Source organism: Octopus sinensis, linkage group LG25, assembly GCF_006345805.1.
Source record: "Octopus sinensis linkage group LG25, ASM634580v1, whole genome shotgun sequence".
NCBI classification, from domain to species: domain Eukaryota; kingdom Metazoa; phylum Mollusca; class Cephalopoda; order Octopoda; family Octopodidae; genus Octopus; species Octopus sinensis.
Window position 1 is genome coordinate 18,424,508 of NC_043021.1, and position 19,313 is coordinate 18,443,820.

At 39.8% G+C, this 19,313-nt stretch overlaps 1 protein-coding gene across 1 annotated transcript in view; it reads left to right on the top strand.

Moving 5' to 3' along the window:
* LOC115224362 (inositol polyphosphate 5-phosphatase K) overlaps positions 1–19,313 on the top strand; it is a 113,029-nt gene that overhangs the window by 34,186 nt on the left and 59,530 nt on the right. The window contains exons 3-5 of the mRNA XM_029795239.2: positions 10,731–10,835; positions 12,752–12,845; positions 18,735–18,851. Coding sequence (XP_029651099.1) covers positions 10,731–10,835; positions 12,752–12,845; positions 18,735–18,851 — 316 coding nt within the window. The remainder of the gene's footprint in view (positions 1–10,730; positions 10,836–12,751; positions 12,846–18,734; positions 18,852–19,313) is intronic.

Below are 19,313 nucleotides of genomic sequence, written 5' to 3' on the forward strand. Positions count from 1 at the left end.
ACAAACACACACACGCATATATATATATATACATATATACGATGGGCTTCTTTCAGTTTCCGTCTACCAAATCCACTCACAAGGCTTTGGTCGGCCCGAGGCTATAGTAGAAGACACTTGCCCAAGGTGCCACGCAGTGGGACTGAACCCAGAACCATGTGGTTGGTAAACAAGCTAATTACCACACAGCCACTCCTGTGCCTATCGCAATGGTTTGAATATAAAACAGGTAGATATTTGGGGTCGGATTCAACTGGTTTAAATGCCAAAGACTTATACACAGACATAAGCATTTGACCTATGAGTTCATTTGTAGGTCTTGAGTTCAAAATGTTTGTGGGTCAGAACTCTAGATTTTTAGATGCCACATTTTCACCTGGCTGTCATTGGTGGATGTTGTGTCCTATCCAGGGGAATATGTGTTCATATCACTTCATGAAACCAGAGGAGGTAAACATGATTGACTTGTAAAAAATAAGAAAAAGCCTTCCTTGGATGCAAGGGAGGACGAGGAAACCTCAAGAGAATGAAACAGGAAACCATTGCAATAAATATTCTAACAGTTTCACTCACATACAGCCTTGAACTATCAGACACGTACACACAAGCATTCCAGTACACACACACACACACACACACCACACACACACATACACACACACACACATACACACACACACATACACACACACCACACACACACACACACACACACACACATACACACACACACATACACACACACACACACACACACACATTCTGTCCGTCTGTCTGTCTGTTTCTCTGTCTCTGTCTCCTAAACACGAACACCTGTACATTTATATCGAAACTCTCAAGACATATATACCTTCTATTCTATACAATGTGTGTGTGTGTGTGTGTGCACCCTGTTGCTAAGTAACTTTCTGTTGCCATGACATTAATATTGACAGCTAAGTGGTAAATTATTACATCCTATCTCCCTCTTCCTTTGTGTGTGTGTGTGTGTGTGTGTGTGTGTGTGTGTGTGTGTGTGTATGGTTTACTGTTTCATGCTTTCATATGTTTGTTTATATAAGGTGAGATAGCCTTCTTCCTCTCTCTTTCTTATATATACACATACATATTGCATACATATATATGTATGTGTGTGTGTGTGTGGAGGGAGTGTATGATAGATAAATTTGCATATTTCATATGCATGTCAAGTTGAGCATAAGTATATTCACACACACACACACACACCACTGTAAACAGGAAGTTTTAAAGCAATTTCTCAATACTAAAATGGTGAAAAAATATCAGGTTTTTTGTGGGGAGAAACTGAAAAGTTTAAAAATTGTGACTACAACTTACTTATTGGCCAATCTTCAGATGAATTAACACCCCCCCACACACACACACATATACACACACACACGTATCTGGTGGCATAAAAGAAACAAACATTCTGAGACGCACCTATTCTCAGCAACGCATATTCAGGAAAAAGACAGGTTCTAGTATTACTCTGTCACTTCTCGTTGTTTTAAAATTAATCATACATATATGGTGGTGCCCCAGCATGGCCACAGCTCGTGAGCTGAAACTAGATAAAATAATTAAAAGAAAAAAATTTTTTTAATCTTGTTGCTTCAGGATTTTGATCTCGTGATTGTTTACTTTTGTAACGACATTGCAGGGTTGGTGCGAGAGGCCAGATCCGGCTCGTTTGAACATAGAACAAAAGTAGAACTGTTGGTTTGGACACGGTTGGTTTATATGCTGAAGGGTTAACACGCATGATATAGGCCCTCGACTTCACATGTGGCACTCGGGGTTATTTTTGGAGATCGAGCTGGCAGAAACGTTAGCACGTTGGACAAAATGCAATGCGTAGCCGTATTTCGTGTGCCGTTACATTCTGGGTTCAAATTCCACCGAGGTCGACTTTGCCTTTCATCTTTTCGAGGTTGATAAATTAAGTACCAGTTACGCACTGGGGTCGATGTAATCGACTTAATTCGTTTGTCTGTCCTTGTTTGTCCCCTCTATGTTTAGCCCCTTGTGGATAATAAAGAAACATATCTTTGGAAAAAAAAGCATCTATGCCATCAAATATGGTGTGTGTGTGTGTTTGTGTAAACGGTACAGTTATGGTTGACTGGTTCTGAAGTTTGCTCATCCACAATTGTGAAATGCTGAAATTCGATCCCACTACGGCATATCTCTACCTCACCTTAAGGTTGACCTTTCCTTCCCCCCCCCCACATTCCTAGCTTTCTTAGTAAAAACTCAGGGAGTGAAGTGTCACTCAAGATGGAATCAAGTGTTACTTATCGCTTGTCCTCTGAATTACATATATGTCATTGTATCATGTGCATGTGTGTGTGTGTGTGTGTGTGTGTGTGTGCTTGTTCTTATGTCATTATGTATGTGTTTGTATGCCATATGTATTATATGTTATACATATGCCACACACACACACACACACACACACACACACTAAAACCTTACACAGAAAAATCAAACCTCATATTTTGATAAACTACATCTGATACTGATCAAGGTCACTGCATATATCATCACCATCATCATCATCATCATCATTATTATCATTGTTTAACATCTGCTTTCCATGCTGGCATGGGTTGGACAGTTTGACTAAGGGCTGGTACTCAATTTATCGACCCCCCGAATGGACGAAAGGCAAAGTCGACCTCAGCGGAATTTGAACTCAGAACATAACAGCAGACGAAATATCTCAGTTCTTTCTTCCCTTCTGTCCCCTACTCTAAGTTGGCCCCATCAACTGCTTCATGTTATATAATACTTCTGTTTTCATTATAACCAGTTTCTGCTCTCTCTCTCTCTCTCTCTCTCTGTCTCTGAGACCTCTCTTCATTATGTATCTCTCACTGCCACCCCACCTCCCATATCCCTTATACTCCCACACACTTCTGCCCCTGATCCACAACAGACAATATAGATGAAGACACACACATAAGGACAAAAAAAGAAAAAAAAACATTTATTGGAGATAAACAAATGGATTAATGGAAAAATCTTTTGGTTTTGAAATAAGAAAAACATCTTATCGTTGCCATAGCAACACACATACATGCATGTATGTACCCTGAACATGCACACACACACACACAAGCACACACACACACACTCTCTCTCTCTCTCCTTTGTTCTGAAATTTCACTCTCTCTTTCTGTCTGTCTCTCTCTCTCTCTCTCTTTCTCTCCTTTGTTCTGAAGTTTCCCTCTTTCTTTCTCTCTCTCTCTCTCTCTCTCTCACCATTTCTTCTTCTCCATCCCTCATGTTTTTGATTTTGTCAACTACACAGTATAGTAGGGTCTGTTGGGCACTGTCTATGATTAAAAACAGCACCATGATGCAATTCACTCAGCCAGAAATTTGGAAACAACATGCTGCACTGCTTGACCTTCACACTGGAAGCTCCAACACGAACATTTCAGAGCAGCAAGACGTGGTCAAGATTGCTGGAGATGAGACTGGACACAGGAATTGCTGGAGACTTTGAAAGTAAACTTTGATAAGAAGCCATCTGCAGGACTCCTCTCCAATATTTACCAGGGTAATTTAACTAACTTGTTTCCCTAATCCTCCTTAGACTCACATATTAAGGATACTCTTTGATCCTTAATTGGAGAGTCTGTTGATGGCAGTTTGTGTGTCACAGTCTTATTTGTGAAACAGGAGCCTGTTTGAATCTGGAATCTTCTACCTACCAGATGCTCCCACTGGTCTTACGGCGTGGTTGGTCCCCAGCACAATTATTTCTGCTTCCCTTCTACTGATGCTAAGGTTATCCAGCCTTTTTTCTTTTTTGTAGGGGTTTCTCTTTAACCTCTGTTGTGGACCAGCCAGATAGACTTTGTTTGATAATCCAATCATCAACAGATTAACAGATTATACTGGATTCCATGTTGCATGTAGTGCTCAGAAGGGTCCTGAAAGGCCCTTTTGTAACATTTTGTAACATGGGGACCTATTTATTTTTTTCAGGGGTTTCTCGTAAACCTCTGTTGTGGACTAGCCAGATGGACATTGGTGATTTGCTTGTTGATAATCCAATAATTAACAGATTAACAGATTATACTGGATTTCATGTTGCATGTAGTGCTCAGAAGGGTCCTGAAAGGCCCTTTTGTAACAACATGGGGACCTATTTATTTTTTTCAGGAGTTTCTCGTAAACCTCTGTTGTGGACCAGCCAGATGGACATTGGTGATTTGCTTGTTGATAATCCAGTAATTAACAGATTAACAGATTATACTGGATTCGGTGTTACATGTAGTTTTCATGAGGGTCCTGAAAGGCCCTTTTGTAACAACATGGGGACCTATTTTGTGGTCACCTCACTCCACCGCCTCCCCGACTCCAAATAGCTCCCAAATTTCCCCCAAGTCCCATTCAGCTTTCTTAAACAAAGACAGTCACTTTAGATCATGTAGTCCTGGATACACTGTGACAGAAAATAAGACTGGAGGTCGATGGCTGAACAATTGATGATCTTGGGTCTGCCTGATTAGATTAAACAACAAAAAGAAACGAACAAACAAACAAAAAAAAACAATCATCACCAACAACACTACCACCACCACCACCACATTCATCACGACTATTACCACCACCACTACCACTAACAACAACAACAACAGCTGCCATGTTGATATCAACATGTTTCCACTCAGTTGTTCTAGTGATTGGAAAATGTGACAGATGGTCTCTCTCTCTATCTCTGTTTGTGTGTGTGTGTGTGTGTATTTGTGTAGGTATATATATATATATATATATATATATATATACACATATAAATAATGCTCACTCATAAACATGCACACACATGCATAACCATCCCCCTATTATCTATTTACTTGTTAACCTATCTACTAGTCTATCCAGTAGAGACACTAGTAGATAGGTTGATATCAACTACTTGCCCCCACTTCTCTCTGTCTCTTTGCCCCCACTCCCATTCATAATCATGATCATCATCATCAGTCTATCATCGTTTCTAGGAAAATATTTTGTTGTGAAAACAATAAAACTTTAGACTTCTGTTCAGTCCTATTATCTCAATGCCCTTTTACAAACAGAGACAAAACAACAACAACAACAATCACCCAATAAGGCTTGAAAAAAAACGATATAAAGGCTGTTTGTAATTTTTTACACTATTTCATTGGGGACAGCTAGGATCTTTCGATTGGTATTTGGCTTTGAAGTATTGTGGAAAGAGAACCTCTGAGACATTTGACAAATGGTTGCTTTTCTTTTTTCTTTTGCTTGTTTCAGCCATTTGACTGCGGCCATGCTGGAGCACCGCCTTTAGTCGAGCAAATCGACCCCGGGACTTATTCTTTGTAAGCCCAGTACTTATTCTATTGGTTCTCTTTTTGCCGAACCGCTAGGTGACGGGGACGTAAACACATCAGCATCGGTTGTCAACCAATGCTAGGGGGACAAACACAGACACAAACACACATATATATATATATATATACATATATACGACAGGCTTCTTTCAGTTTCCGTCTACCAAATCCACTCACAAGGCATTGGTCGGCCCGGGGTTATAGCAGAAGACACTTGCCCAAGATGCCACGCAGTGGGACTGAACCCGGAACTGTGTGGTTGGTAAACAAGCTACTTACCACATAGCCACTCCTGCTGTCCACTCTTACAGAATTGACCAGAGTGACTATGATCGAGAAGGGAAATGGAAGTAATTCAGTAAAACTGGCAACACCCTAGACCAGTGCTTTTCAAACTTTTTGCTGAAGTGGAACCCCAAGGAAACATTCCACTGGCTCGAGGAAACCCTGTGCAATAATTTAATTGTCTTATGCACACATATCTGCACAGGAGAATTAAAAATTACTGTCGATTTTAGCATTTTTGTAACTTCTTGCAGAACCCCTGGACTGTACTGGCGGAACCCTGGTTGAAAACCACTGCCCTAGACAGAATGCTTAGCTGCATTTCATCTGTTCTGAATCCAAATGTCACTGAAGTGATAAGACCCAATGCAGTATACAAAAATCTGATTAATCTGCATTTTCAGGGGCCCATAATCGGCATCGGAAATGTTTTTTAGTCAACAACAATTCAAGGAACCTGATTAATGTTTGTTACAAATTTGGAGGAAAGCGACTGGATACTCTTCAGGTTACAGGCCTTAATGCTGCGAAAATGTTTAAAAAATGCAGTTTATCTGCCCCTGGGCCGGCATTAGGCAAAAAGCTGAAATTTTTTGGGGCCCATAACACTCCATGTACCCTATGTGACACATGTGTAAAATTTCATTAAAATTGGTTGGGTAGATCTCAAGTTTTAACAACATGACAAATACACAGACAGACACACATCCTGTGTTTTGTGTACTCTTTTACTCTTTTTACTCTTTTACTTGTTTCAGTCATTTGACTGTGGCCATGCTGGAGCACCACCTTTAATCGAGCAACTCGACCCCGGGACTTATTCTTTTGTAAGCCCAGTACTTATTCTATCGGTCTCTTTTGCCGAACCGCTAAGTGATGGGGACATAAACACACCAGCATCGGTTGTCAAGCAATGCTAGGGGGACAAACACAGACACACAAACACACACATATATATATATACATATATACGACGGGTTTCTTTCAGTTTCCATCTACCAAATCCACTCACAAGGCATTGGTCGGCCCGGGGCTATAGCAGAAGACACTTGCCCAAGACGCCACGCAGTGGGACTGAACCCGGAACCATGTGGTTGGTTAGCAAGCTACTTACCACACAGCCACTCATATAAATGAATGAATGAATTATCCTTTGTTTACCGTTAACATGGAAAATTCAATAAATTGTTATAATATCTTGTTGTTGAGATAGGCTCTCTTTCTTTCCTGATGAGAAGATTGCATTTTTCACTGTTTATTCCATTTTTCACTGTTTATTCCTTTGGAATAATACCATGTTGTCTTCGAAACATATGTCGAAAGTAAAAGAGTTTTAATTACATCTTCGTTCAACTCCATTTATTTACGTGCCCCAGCATGGCCACAGCTCATAAGCTGAAACTGGAAAAATCAAAATCAAAATCATATATATATTATATATACACACACACACACACATCTACAGTTTGTTGTAGATATTTTGTATTTAGTTAAGAAAGAAGGGACAGCGCCCATCACCTCCAGAATGCTGCCCACAACATTGGTGATGTCTGACACTTAACTAATGTCACAGGTTGACAAAGTCTACCTAGCTATAAGTAGGTGCTACCACCACCACTATCTTACTACTGGTGCTACTAAAAAACCACCATTCCTACTACAAGTGTATGATGTAGATGTTGATGTTTGTGGGTGGAGGGAAACAGAATTGGGGTGGATGGTTGGTGGAACTGAAATGGAATGTATTCCAGGACAACAAAATAGGTCAGACTTCTAAACAATAACAAGAACAATAACAACATTCTCCTTCAACCTTTATCTTAAGAAAAGCAAAAGAATTTTATCTTCAATATATCTCCCCCACCACACCCTTCTCATGTGCACACACACACACACACACACATACACACACATATACACACACACACATATACACACACACACATATACACACACACATATACACACACACACACACACACACCACACACACACACACACATATACACACACACACATATACACACACACACATATACACACACACATATACACACACACACACACACACACACACACTCACTCTGGTGTTAAACTAGCTATGGTCTGTTGCCTCCAGTTCAAGATGGCCAGAGACCAATTAACAAATTCTGAAATCATAAATTGTAAATATCTGAGATGACTTGGATGCAATTCCGATTATACCTCCCCTCCCTGCACTACACTGGAATCTTCTACCTCCTCAATGGGTCCATCACCCCCACTGAACGCACTGTAATTTGGTCCCATAACTCAGTTGATCAAGAGACCAACAAAACTCCTTGTAACAGCAAAAATGAACTGAAGGCAAGGATTATGGCAGCATTCACCAGTTTAAACAAGGAGACCGTCCAGAAGAATTGCAGGAGATTCCAAAGTCGTCTGGAGGCCATGGTTGAAGCCATGGTGATTTTTTTGAAAAAAATTACTCTTTAATATTTCAAGATATTTTTATGTAATTTTAGTAAATATATCTGTCAAAATGAGATGCCAGTGTTATTTTCATTTTTGCGTAATTTAGATGACAATTTATTCACTGTTCTTCCTGTTTGTATCAACATATATCTATGTATAGGTCGACTTTGCCTTTCATCATCTCGGGGTCGATAAATAAAGTACCAGTTTCACACTGGGGTCGATGTAATCGAATTAATCCCTTTGTCTATCCTTGTTTCTTCCCTCTATGTTTAGCCCCTTGTGGGCAATAAAGAAATATATATCTATATACATACATACATACATGCATACATATTTTTTTTCCTCTGTCTTCCCTTCTCTGGATCTTTCCTTCTCCTATGTTTCCGACGAAGAGCTCCACTCGAAATGTTAAACCCTCCTTCTTTCCTTCTTTCCTGAGCGTCCAATAATACTATATTTGTTCCACGTCCTCGCGTTGTTGTGTTTTTTGTGCTTTCTTGTTTGGATTAACTATATATATATATATATATATATATATATATATATATTATATATATATATATATATACACAGTATTTAATTTATATCTATTCTATGATTTAATCTGTTCAATTTCCTTCTGGAAATGATGATGGTAGTGATGATGTTGATGACTGGAAATTGAGCAGATTAAATCATAGAATAGATATAAATTAAATACTGTATATATATATATAATATATATATATATATATTATATATACAGTATTTATTTTCTATCTATTCTATGATTTAATCTGCTCAGTTTCCAGTCATCATCAGGCATTTATCTTATTCTGAGAAATGTCCAGGGAGTGTCCCTGACTGGATTTGAACTAGGAACTAAGAGTAAAAATGATGATGATGGGTGTGACCATTGATGACTGATGGTGATGGTTAATGATGACTAATGATGACCAACGATGATGTAAGAAATGATTATCATGGCGTGGTGATGACGAGTCTGATTGATAATGAAGATGATAGTGGGAATTTTGGTGATGCTGATGTTGATGGTGGTGATGATGATGGTAGTGATGATGTTGATGATGTGATTCATGATGTCGGTGATGATGTTGATGGTTGTTGTGGTGTTGATTAATCTTGACTTAATGATGATACTGGTGGCTATGGTGATGGCGATGATGCGATTAATGATGATGCATGATGAAGATAACGACAGTGATGATGATGATGATGATGATGATTGTTAGTATTGTTTAGCCCCAGGCCAGCTTTGATACAACATACCTATGATCAGATATGTCTCTGCCAGCCATGATCATCCTGTCTTTTCCCTTGGCACAGTTTATCCAGGAGTAAATTATCTATTGTGTCCTTCTTTTCTCGGAAGGAAGGCTCTGATTTGATGGTGATTTGGCTGCTATTGTTAGCAAGTTAAGCAAGTGCTTAAAGGCTCCATCAAAACAAGGGCTCATATGCTGTGTAAAAACTCATTCCTCCGATGCCAACATTGGAAGTGGATATTGTGGTGGTGGTGGCGGTGGTAGTGGTGGCGGTGGTAGTGGTGGCGGTGGTAGTGGTGGCGGTGGTGGTGGTTGTTAACCAGCCCTGACCCAGCAGATCTTTCATCAAGTGTGTTCCAACCTGATTATCCGATATGTCCTTCCTGGTTTGAAGATAGTCAGTGTGATCTGAAGAAGATTTGACTACTATTTCTAACAAGTCAAGCTATATATATCTAAGACCCCCGTCAGTCTCGACACTGACCATGGGATTGCACCTAGAAAGTCCCCCTCCCAGGCACAAGTCCGGGCAAGGTTGTTTATGGAAGACCAGCAGTTGCCCATGCATACCAGCCTCCTCTCTCCTCACCACCAGTGTTATCCAAGGGAAAGGCAAAGGGGCCAATACAGCTTGGTGACGTCGCAACTCATTTCTACAGCTGAGTGAACTGGAGCAACGTAAAATAAAGGTGTCTTGCTCAAGAACACAACACGCAGCCCGGTCCAGGATTCGAGCTCACAACCTAACAATCATAAGCTTGACGCTCTAACCACTGAGCCATGTGCCTTCACCAAGCTATGTATATATATTATATGTAGAAAAATACGAACTGGGACAAGAACGTAAAACATTGAGAAGACAATACAAAAAACACGGACGGGACATTCGAAGCCTTCAATCTTCAGTCAAGAACCGGATCATCCTAGCAATTTCGGCTGATATATATATATATATATATATAAAACCCTCATTGATTTGTAGTGATGATGATGATGATGCTAATGGTAATGCCATTGATGCAGTTAAGGTGGTTAACATGCCAGACAAAATGCTTAACCTCATTTCACTTGTCTTTACGTTGTGAGTTCAAATTCCACCAAGGTCGACTTTGCCTTTCATCCTTTTGGGGGGTCAACGAAATATGTACCAGTTGAGCACTGGGGTCAATGTAATCATCAACCCCGCCTCCCCCCTCTCTAAACCACTCCTCACAAAATTTCAGGCCTTGTGCCTTTAATAGAAAAGATATTATTGAAGAAGTTAATGATGTTAATAATACTGTTGATGATGATGATGATGATGATGATATTGATGTTGATGGTGTTAATGATGATTCTGTTGTATTTTCAGGATTTACCTGTGTACCTGGAACGTTGGCACTAAACCCCCGCCCGATGACCTAGCGTCGCTACTCTCACTCGATACAGACCTGCGCCCAGATATCTATGTTATTGGGTAAGTGTGTCATCTACCCCACCTACCCTTTATACCCTTGCTACCTGTATACATGTACTCCCCACCACCTTAACTACTTCTTACCTCTAAAACTGTTTTTTTTTTCTCTGTCTACAGGTGAATACCTTGACTCACTCATCATAGATGAAAGCAAACCTAAAACATTTGTTTTATTCTTTACTCTTGATTTAGAAAAACCTAGTCTAAAGCATTCCAGCTATAACCACGCTGGTTTTTTTTTTTCTGGCAAAGTGTATTTAAGACTACATTACACTATATGTTCTTTTAGTTTTTAAGATTTGGCTGTTGTATAAGCATATATACACATACATAAACACACATATGTACTCATGCATACATACAAAATACATGCGTACATACATGCCTACATGCATATATACATATGCACACATCCATGTATACGCATATACATGGTGGCTGCCCCCTCGTTATTGAGTATGGCCATTGCACAAAGCTTAATCAATGTTGTTATCGTGCAATGCCTGTGCAAGAAGATTTTTTTTTTAAAGTGAGGAAAAGCTGTGCACTGAGTCAATCCCACTCACTAAGCAACAACAGCCATAATCCGAAAAGAAGTGCAAGTCAACATCATCGGTAACCACTGAGCCGCAGGTTTTGTGTCGGAGTTATCCCAGTTACCTGAGTTACCTTCTCCTAGAAGGATGCCCTAACAAAGGCTAGGAGTCCTTCACTCCCAATGGTTTAATCATGCGATTGGGTATTCAGTCCGATTATTTCTATGTCCCCGCGCATAATAAAGCCTTAAGACATTTATTGGATGGCCGTTGACTCTCAAGAGTTCCTCCGCCCTTTGACGGGTTTTGTTTTTCATCCCGCAGGGTGTCCAATAAACACCCTCTCCGGGGTTGCCAGTTTAGTCGCCGACAACCCGACCATGCAACAGGTTGTACTGGGTTACATGTTACCAGTAGCACTCGAAAGTGACCTGACATACACACATATACATACATGCATACTTACATACATACACATACAAACACACGTATATGTGTGTGTTTGTTTACCAGTGTAAATTATGTTACATTGTATTTCCTTATATCAAAGGATGACTTAGCAGTTTGGTTTGGTAAAATGGTGATTGATAAAGTAAGTCCATGACTCAAGTAAGTAATCGGGTCAATAGGATTTATCAAAACTATTGAAGGTGGCGCTCCAGCATGGCCATATCTGAAAAGAATAAAAGAATATAAAATATATTTCCAGATACAAATTCCTCTAATCTAGTAGGGTGTGCTGAAAAGTTCCTGGCTTTAAGGGTATTGTGAAAGGCCTGGTTGGAGGCCCAACCTTCCGAGTTCTTTTACAGGGCTTAGAAAAACTGAAGGACTGCCGCAATAAACGTGTGAATCTGAGAGGGGAATATGTTGAATAAAATCATAATTAATGAGTGGCTGTGTGGTAAGTAGCTTGCTAACCAGCCACATGGTTCCGGGTTCAGTCCCACTGCGTGGCATCTTGGGCAAGTGTTTTCTGCTATAGCCCCGGGCCGACTAATGCCTTGTGAGTGGATTTGGTAGACGGAAACTGAAAGAAGCCTGTCGTATATATGTATATATAAATAAAGGCCAATTGCTGGTGTTGTCATGTTATCTCCTGTACAGCAGCACACCTGGTCCCACATAGCGGTTCGGCAAAAGAGAGCGATAGAATAAGTACTGGGCTTACAAAGAATAAGTCCCAGGGGCGATTTGCTCGACTAAAGGTGGTGCTCCAGCATGGCTGCAGTCAGATGATTGAAACAAGTAAAAGAGTAATTGATCTTCGACTATTTATTTTTACCCCAAACCAGGAACTTTTCATAAACTGCATTCTCATTCCACCCCCAGTAAAACACAGCAACTACTCCCTAAAATCTACTTTTTTTCTCCCTTCAGATTACAAGAAGTGAGTACATCTGATCTCAGTGCTACAGACAATCCCTGGACAATAAAACTCACCTCTACTATATGTTCCAAAGGTTATATCAGAGTAAGTGACCTTCTTCCTCTTAGATTTGGGGTTGGGGTGTTTAATTTTTTAATTTGGTTCATTATAAAACTACCTTGATCAAATGCATTGAGAAAATGTATAACAGTGTTATATATGAAACAGGTGTGGCTGTGTGTCAGGGAAGTTTGCATCCCAACCACAAGGTTCTGGGTTCAATACCACTACATGGCACTTTGAGTGAGCGTCTTCTACTATATCCTTGGACTGACCAAAGCCTTGTGGGTGGATTGGGTTCACAGAAACTGAAAGAAGCTTATCATACATGTGTGTGTGTGTGTGTGTGTGTGTGTTTGGCAAAAGACACTAATGGAATAAACACCAGGCTTAAAAAAAATTCTGGGGTCGATTTTTTCAATTAAACTACTTCAGGACGGTGCTCCAGCATGGCCACAGTGTGACTGACTGAAACAAATAAAAAAAAAAAGATAAAAAAAGATGTGTTGATGACAGAGTGTAACATGTAGCTGTGACGTGTGTAACATGAGTGTAATAGTGTAGAGTACAGTTTGTTGTTACACAGCACTCTCTGAGTACTCTTCACTCTACTCTCTTTTACTTGTTTCAGTCATTTGACTGCGGCCATGCTGGAGCACCGCCTTTAGTCGAGCAAATCGACCCCAGGACTTATTCTTTGTAAACCTAGTACTTATGCTATCGGTCACTTTTGCTGAACTGCTAAGTTACGGGGACGTAAACACACCAGCATTGGTTGTCAAACGATGTTGGTGGGGACAAACACAGACACACAAACATATACACACACACACATACATACATACATACACACACACACACATATATATATATATATATATATATATATATATATATATATACATGTATATACAACAGGCTTCTTTCAGTTTCTGCCTACCAAATCCACTCTCAAGGCTTTGGTTGGCCCAAGGCTATAGTAGGGCACACTTGCCCGAGGTGCCACGCAGTGGGACTGAACCCGGAACCATGTGGTTGGTAAGCAAGCTACTTACCACACAGCCACTCCTGCACCTGTTGATACAAATATGAAAGGACATTCACCAGCAACACTGGTTCAGATTTCTCTCTCTATCTCTCTCTCTCCCTCCTCTCTTTCTCTCCCCCTTTCTCTCTCTCCTCACTCCCCCTCTCTCATATTAATTGGTAGCAGCAGCTGTGTACAATGTGAGGTGTGTGAGTTATTGATGTTGTTTGTGTTCTTTGTTTATGTAAATGTGTTTCATTCTTTCCTGTTGATTCCACAGAGTAGTTTATTGCCGTTTTATTGAATGGTTATTGTAGAACAGTGGTTCCTAACCTTTTCACAGAGGTTCCCAGCCCTTTTATTTAAATGAGTTTTCCCATGGACCCATTTTAATATGCTTATCCTTATGTGTGTGTATATATATATATATATATATATATTAAAATTATAAATTAGGGTATCTACGAGATACCACCATGCTGAAAATAGCAGCCATGATCTGACTCTAAAACCACTTTAATTGTCCATGAGTGGCTGTGTGGTAAGTAGCTTGCTAACCAACTACATGGTTCCGGGTTCAGTCCCACTGCGTGGCATCTTGGGCAAGTGTCTTCTGCTATAGCCTTGGGCCGACCAAAGCATTGTGAGTGGATTTGGTAGACGGAAACTGAAAGAAGCCTGTCGTATATATATATATGTATGTGTTTGTCCCCCCAACATCGCTTGATAACCACTGCTGGTGTGTTTATGTCCCTGTCACTTAGCGGTTCGGCAAAAGAGACCAATAGAATAAGTACTGGGCTTACAAAGAATAAGTCCCGGGGTCGATTTGCTCGACTAAAGGCGGTGCTCCAGCATGGCCGCAGTCAAATGACTGAAACAAGTAAAAGAGTAAAAGAGAATATCAACACAGAGAGAAAACAAAGAGACAAGATGAAACTAGTAAAAAATTACTGGATAATTCTAGATCCCGGATTTCTGGCTTTTAGTGCCAGTTAATTTGACCAACTGTTTGAATATCATCTTCGCTTCCATTTTATCGCCGTTTGGTCTACGACAAAACGTCTGTTAAGAACACCATGATGGTGAGGGTGTGTGGCCTAGTGTTTAGGGGTGTTGCACTCACAATCATGAGATCATGGTTTCAATTCTCAAACCAGGTGGTGCGTTGTGTTCTTGAGCAAAACCCCCTTCATTTCACATTGCCCCAGTCCACTCAGCTGTAGAAGGGTCACCCTGCGACGGACTGGTGCACAAGGGTGAGAGGGTGACTCAGGAAAATCACCGAAACAGGGGTCCCATGAACCACGTTTAGTATTCAGTGATTGAAAGGATGAACAGTGGAACCCTTACTGTTAATCCCTGACCTGTTTGGGGTTAATTGTTCAACAATATGGAAGGACAAAACCACGAAAGGCTGGTGTTCTGCCAGTATTCCTTCCGAGCAGAGCTTTGTGTTGTTCCACACAAGAAAAATCTCTGAGACAAAAATATTACATCTGGTGCTGCTCTACCTTTGTATACACATCCATAGTTTCGTCTAAGGCTGTACAATAATAATAATAATAATAATGATAATGATAATGATAATAATGATAATAATAATGATAATAATAATAATAATAATTGATAATAATGATAATGATAATAATAATGATAATAATAATAATAATTGATAATAATGATAATGATAATAATAATGATAATAATAATAATAATAATAATTGATAATAATAATAATGATAATAATGATAATGCGTATTACTGTTGTTATTTCCTCCTCCTATCAACTTTGATTTATTCTAAAAAAAAAATTTAGGGAAGTTAGTAGTTTCGTGTTGACTAGTTCAGTAACCATAGCAACAGAACAAGCAAGAAGTGGTTGGGTAGGAGGGGGGGTAGGCAATTGTGGAAGGAATTAATCAATTGAGTAAGCAAACATCCAGCCAACCAATCATCATTATCATCATCATCATCACCATCATCATCATCATCATCATCACTGTTTATCGCCACCACCACCACCACCATTATCACCAACCAACCAACCAGCCATCCGACCGGCTATGAATTACACTTCACTCAGTATATTGAGAGTGCTGTCGTACCTTATTTGGGGTTGGGTAGCATGTCGAGGGGGTGGGGGGGATGGGGCGGCTGTCATGATTAATTTTAACATGTTGGAGATGATGATGATCATGATCATGAGGATATGGACGATGATGATGATGATGATTATAATGTAATATGTCTGAGTGAATATGTTGCAGCAACGAGCGGAATGGGAGTGGGTGTACATCTGTCTGCTGCAATTCACTGAATAGGACGATGATGATGATGATGATGGGACAGAGCTGAATGTGTTATCAGTGATATGTAAGATTTACTACTACTACTACTACTACTATCTCCACATCGTGATTGTCATTATTATTATTATTATTATTATCTCCATATATATAAACGGCAAAATGTGTGTGTGTGTGTGTGTCCTTTATAGAAATCCACAATTTTTCAGTTAGAGGGCTCGCACTTTCTATGGTCATTCAAAACCGTCCAGGGGTGGTCGTGCATATCTTTACATTTCCTCAGTCACCCCACAAAGCCATTAAAAAAATCAATAGAAGTGACTTTTTTGTGAATTTTCTATCCAAAACCCAATAAAAATGCCCGAAACTTGATACGCCAATTGAATGCCAGCTAGCTGTATGTGATTGGTCGGAGATTTGGACAGTACACACGTGTATGTGCGCATGCACACAGCTGTATATGCATGCACTAGTACTATGACCCAGCGTTGCCGGGTCATAGTGCTAATTATTATATAAAGACTCACAGCTTATTTTGCTGGGTATAATGGAAAGTGTCAGCTGTCCACAGCCAGCAGACTAAGATTATTGGTCATGCTTCAAGAACCCTGCCAAGAATTCTTGCAGTTCCAAGCAACACTGATTTTTGTAGGTGTTCTACCTTCACACTAGCACCAATGTTTTTCAGCCATGTTGCTAGTTGAGTGCTGACACTTCCAAGTGCACCAATTACTATTGGTGTCACGTCTACCCTCCTCATTACTATTATTATTATTATTGTTATTTACCTTTTTATCACAGGTTTTGTTGGCGCTCCTTGAGTCTTGCATGCGTAGCGGGCTTACTACCTGCAGCCTACAGTACCATGCTATTCATTCCTTTCAGCTATCTAATATTTTCCTGATTATTCTGGCCGTGCCAAGGACGCAAATGTTTTGCAACAGTTCTACTGGGCACTCTATTCCAATTTCCTTAATATTCCTCTTGATGCCTTCTGATACTTTTCCCAAGGATCCAACAATAATTGGCGCTATCTTCACCTTCTTCATTTTCCATAGCCAGACTATTTCATTCTGAGTTCAAATTTTGCTGAGGTCGACTTTGCCTTTCATCCTTTCGGCGGTCAATAGAATAAGTACCAGTTGAACACTGGGGTCAATATGATTGACATAAACCCTTTCTCAAAAACTGCTGGCCTTGTGTCAAAATTTGAAATCATTATTATTATTATTGAGAGAGAGAGAGAGAGCAGCGCATGCCATCAAAGTGACATTGGGGTAAAATATACGAAGCCCAGTATACCCGTCTGATAAGGGTACACCAGGTACATGTATCATAACCATATGTGCGTGACATAGTGATCTCATATCAAGATAAACTCGCATGACCTTGCAGGTGGGACCCAGTTAGAATTTTCTTCAGGTCGAGCAGCCCATTCCGCTCAAAAGGTTCCTGAATAAGGGTTGTTTAAAGATGTTGAACAAAACACCCATGTTTCCAAAGGTGAATTATCCAAACCCCAAAGAATCCCTCTCAACACATGGCTATGATGCTCCCCCACTACTTCTGCTCGTGATCAGAGATTCACATATTGTCGGTCACTAAGGGACATGCTCAACTGGTAATGGTCAAACAACTGACAAGCAAGTCTGTGGTATTGAACAGAATATTTGCTGTGGCCCATCTTTTATACCAAGACAAAACAATCAGTTAAGATCAGAAGCCATGAGAGCCACTGCCGGGTACTGCATCAGGGTATTTATTATTATTATTATTATTATTATTAATTAATAAATAAATTAATTAAGTGGAGACCACATTGAGTTACGTCCCTTTAAATTATGACTGCAAATCCTGCCAAGGTTGATTTTGTTTTTCATCTTTCTGAAATTAATAAAGCAAAATCCTAATAAACTACTGGAGTTAATTAATGACACATTCTCTCTCCCTCAAAATATATGACTTATCTGTCTGTCTGTCTCTCTATCTTATGTAATAACTAGCAGTATCGCCTGGCGTTGCTCGGGTTTGTAAGGGAAATAACTATATAAGCATTTTTAGAGATGTAAAGTATAATAGCCATCTCAATATGGCTAGCCACAAAGGGGGGGGGGTGTTACTGTAGCTTTTTACGTTCTGGGATTTAATAATAAATTTTTAGAGAGTTACTTCCCTTATATATGCCAAAAATGCATTAAAAATGGGAAAAATTGATGGTAAATTTTTTTTTTAAATCGTAGACTCATCGTAGACGCGCGCTAATACCCAGAAGGGCTCGATATGAATCACGACTATAAGATACCCGGTTTTGGTTAAACTGCACCGCAAAATGTGGAAGTAGTTAGGAATCTAAATCGTAGGAGACAGACAGCGCACAACCTTACTTTTATATATAAAGATATCTGTCACTCTATAGATCTGATTGTCTTTGTATCTATATATCTGTCTATCTCTCTTTCACTCGATATCCGTATCTGTCTCTCTGTATATCTGTCTTCTGCTTGATCTTATATAATCTCTCTCTCTCTCCACCTCTGTCTATCCATCCATCCATCTATTTATCTATCCATCTATCTATCTGTTTCTCTTCCCAACCAGTTCAAAGATGTCCGTCTCTCAGGAATGCTGGAACTTGCTTTCTGTCGCCAGAACATTTTCACATCAATTAATGGCATCGAATCGGAGAAGACCAAAACTGGGTTCGGTGGCTGGTGGGTAAGTGGACCTTTCATATTTCCATGGGGTGGGGTAGGTGCTTGTGTGAAGTCTTTCAAAGACCGAGCATCATAAACACTTCCGGTCACTTTCGCCTTTGGCCATACAAAGAATCAATGATTGGTCAGTTAGTCAACCCTTTGTCCACAAGTTGGCCATTGTTCACAAACACTTGAAATAAGTAAATAAATATATATACACATATGTACACACACTCGTATAAATACATATAAATAGACATACGCATCATCATTTACGACATAGTTATCTACACACACACACACTCATGTATATATATAAATATATATATACATATAAAAAATTTATATGCATAGGCGGAGGAGTGGCTGTGTGGTAAGTAGCTTGCTTACCAACCACATGGTTCAGGGTTCAGTCCCACTGCATGGCACCTCGGGCAAGTGTCTTCTTCTATAGCCTCAGGCTAACCAAAGCTTTGTGAGT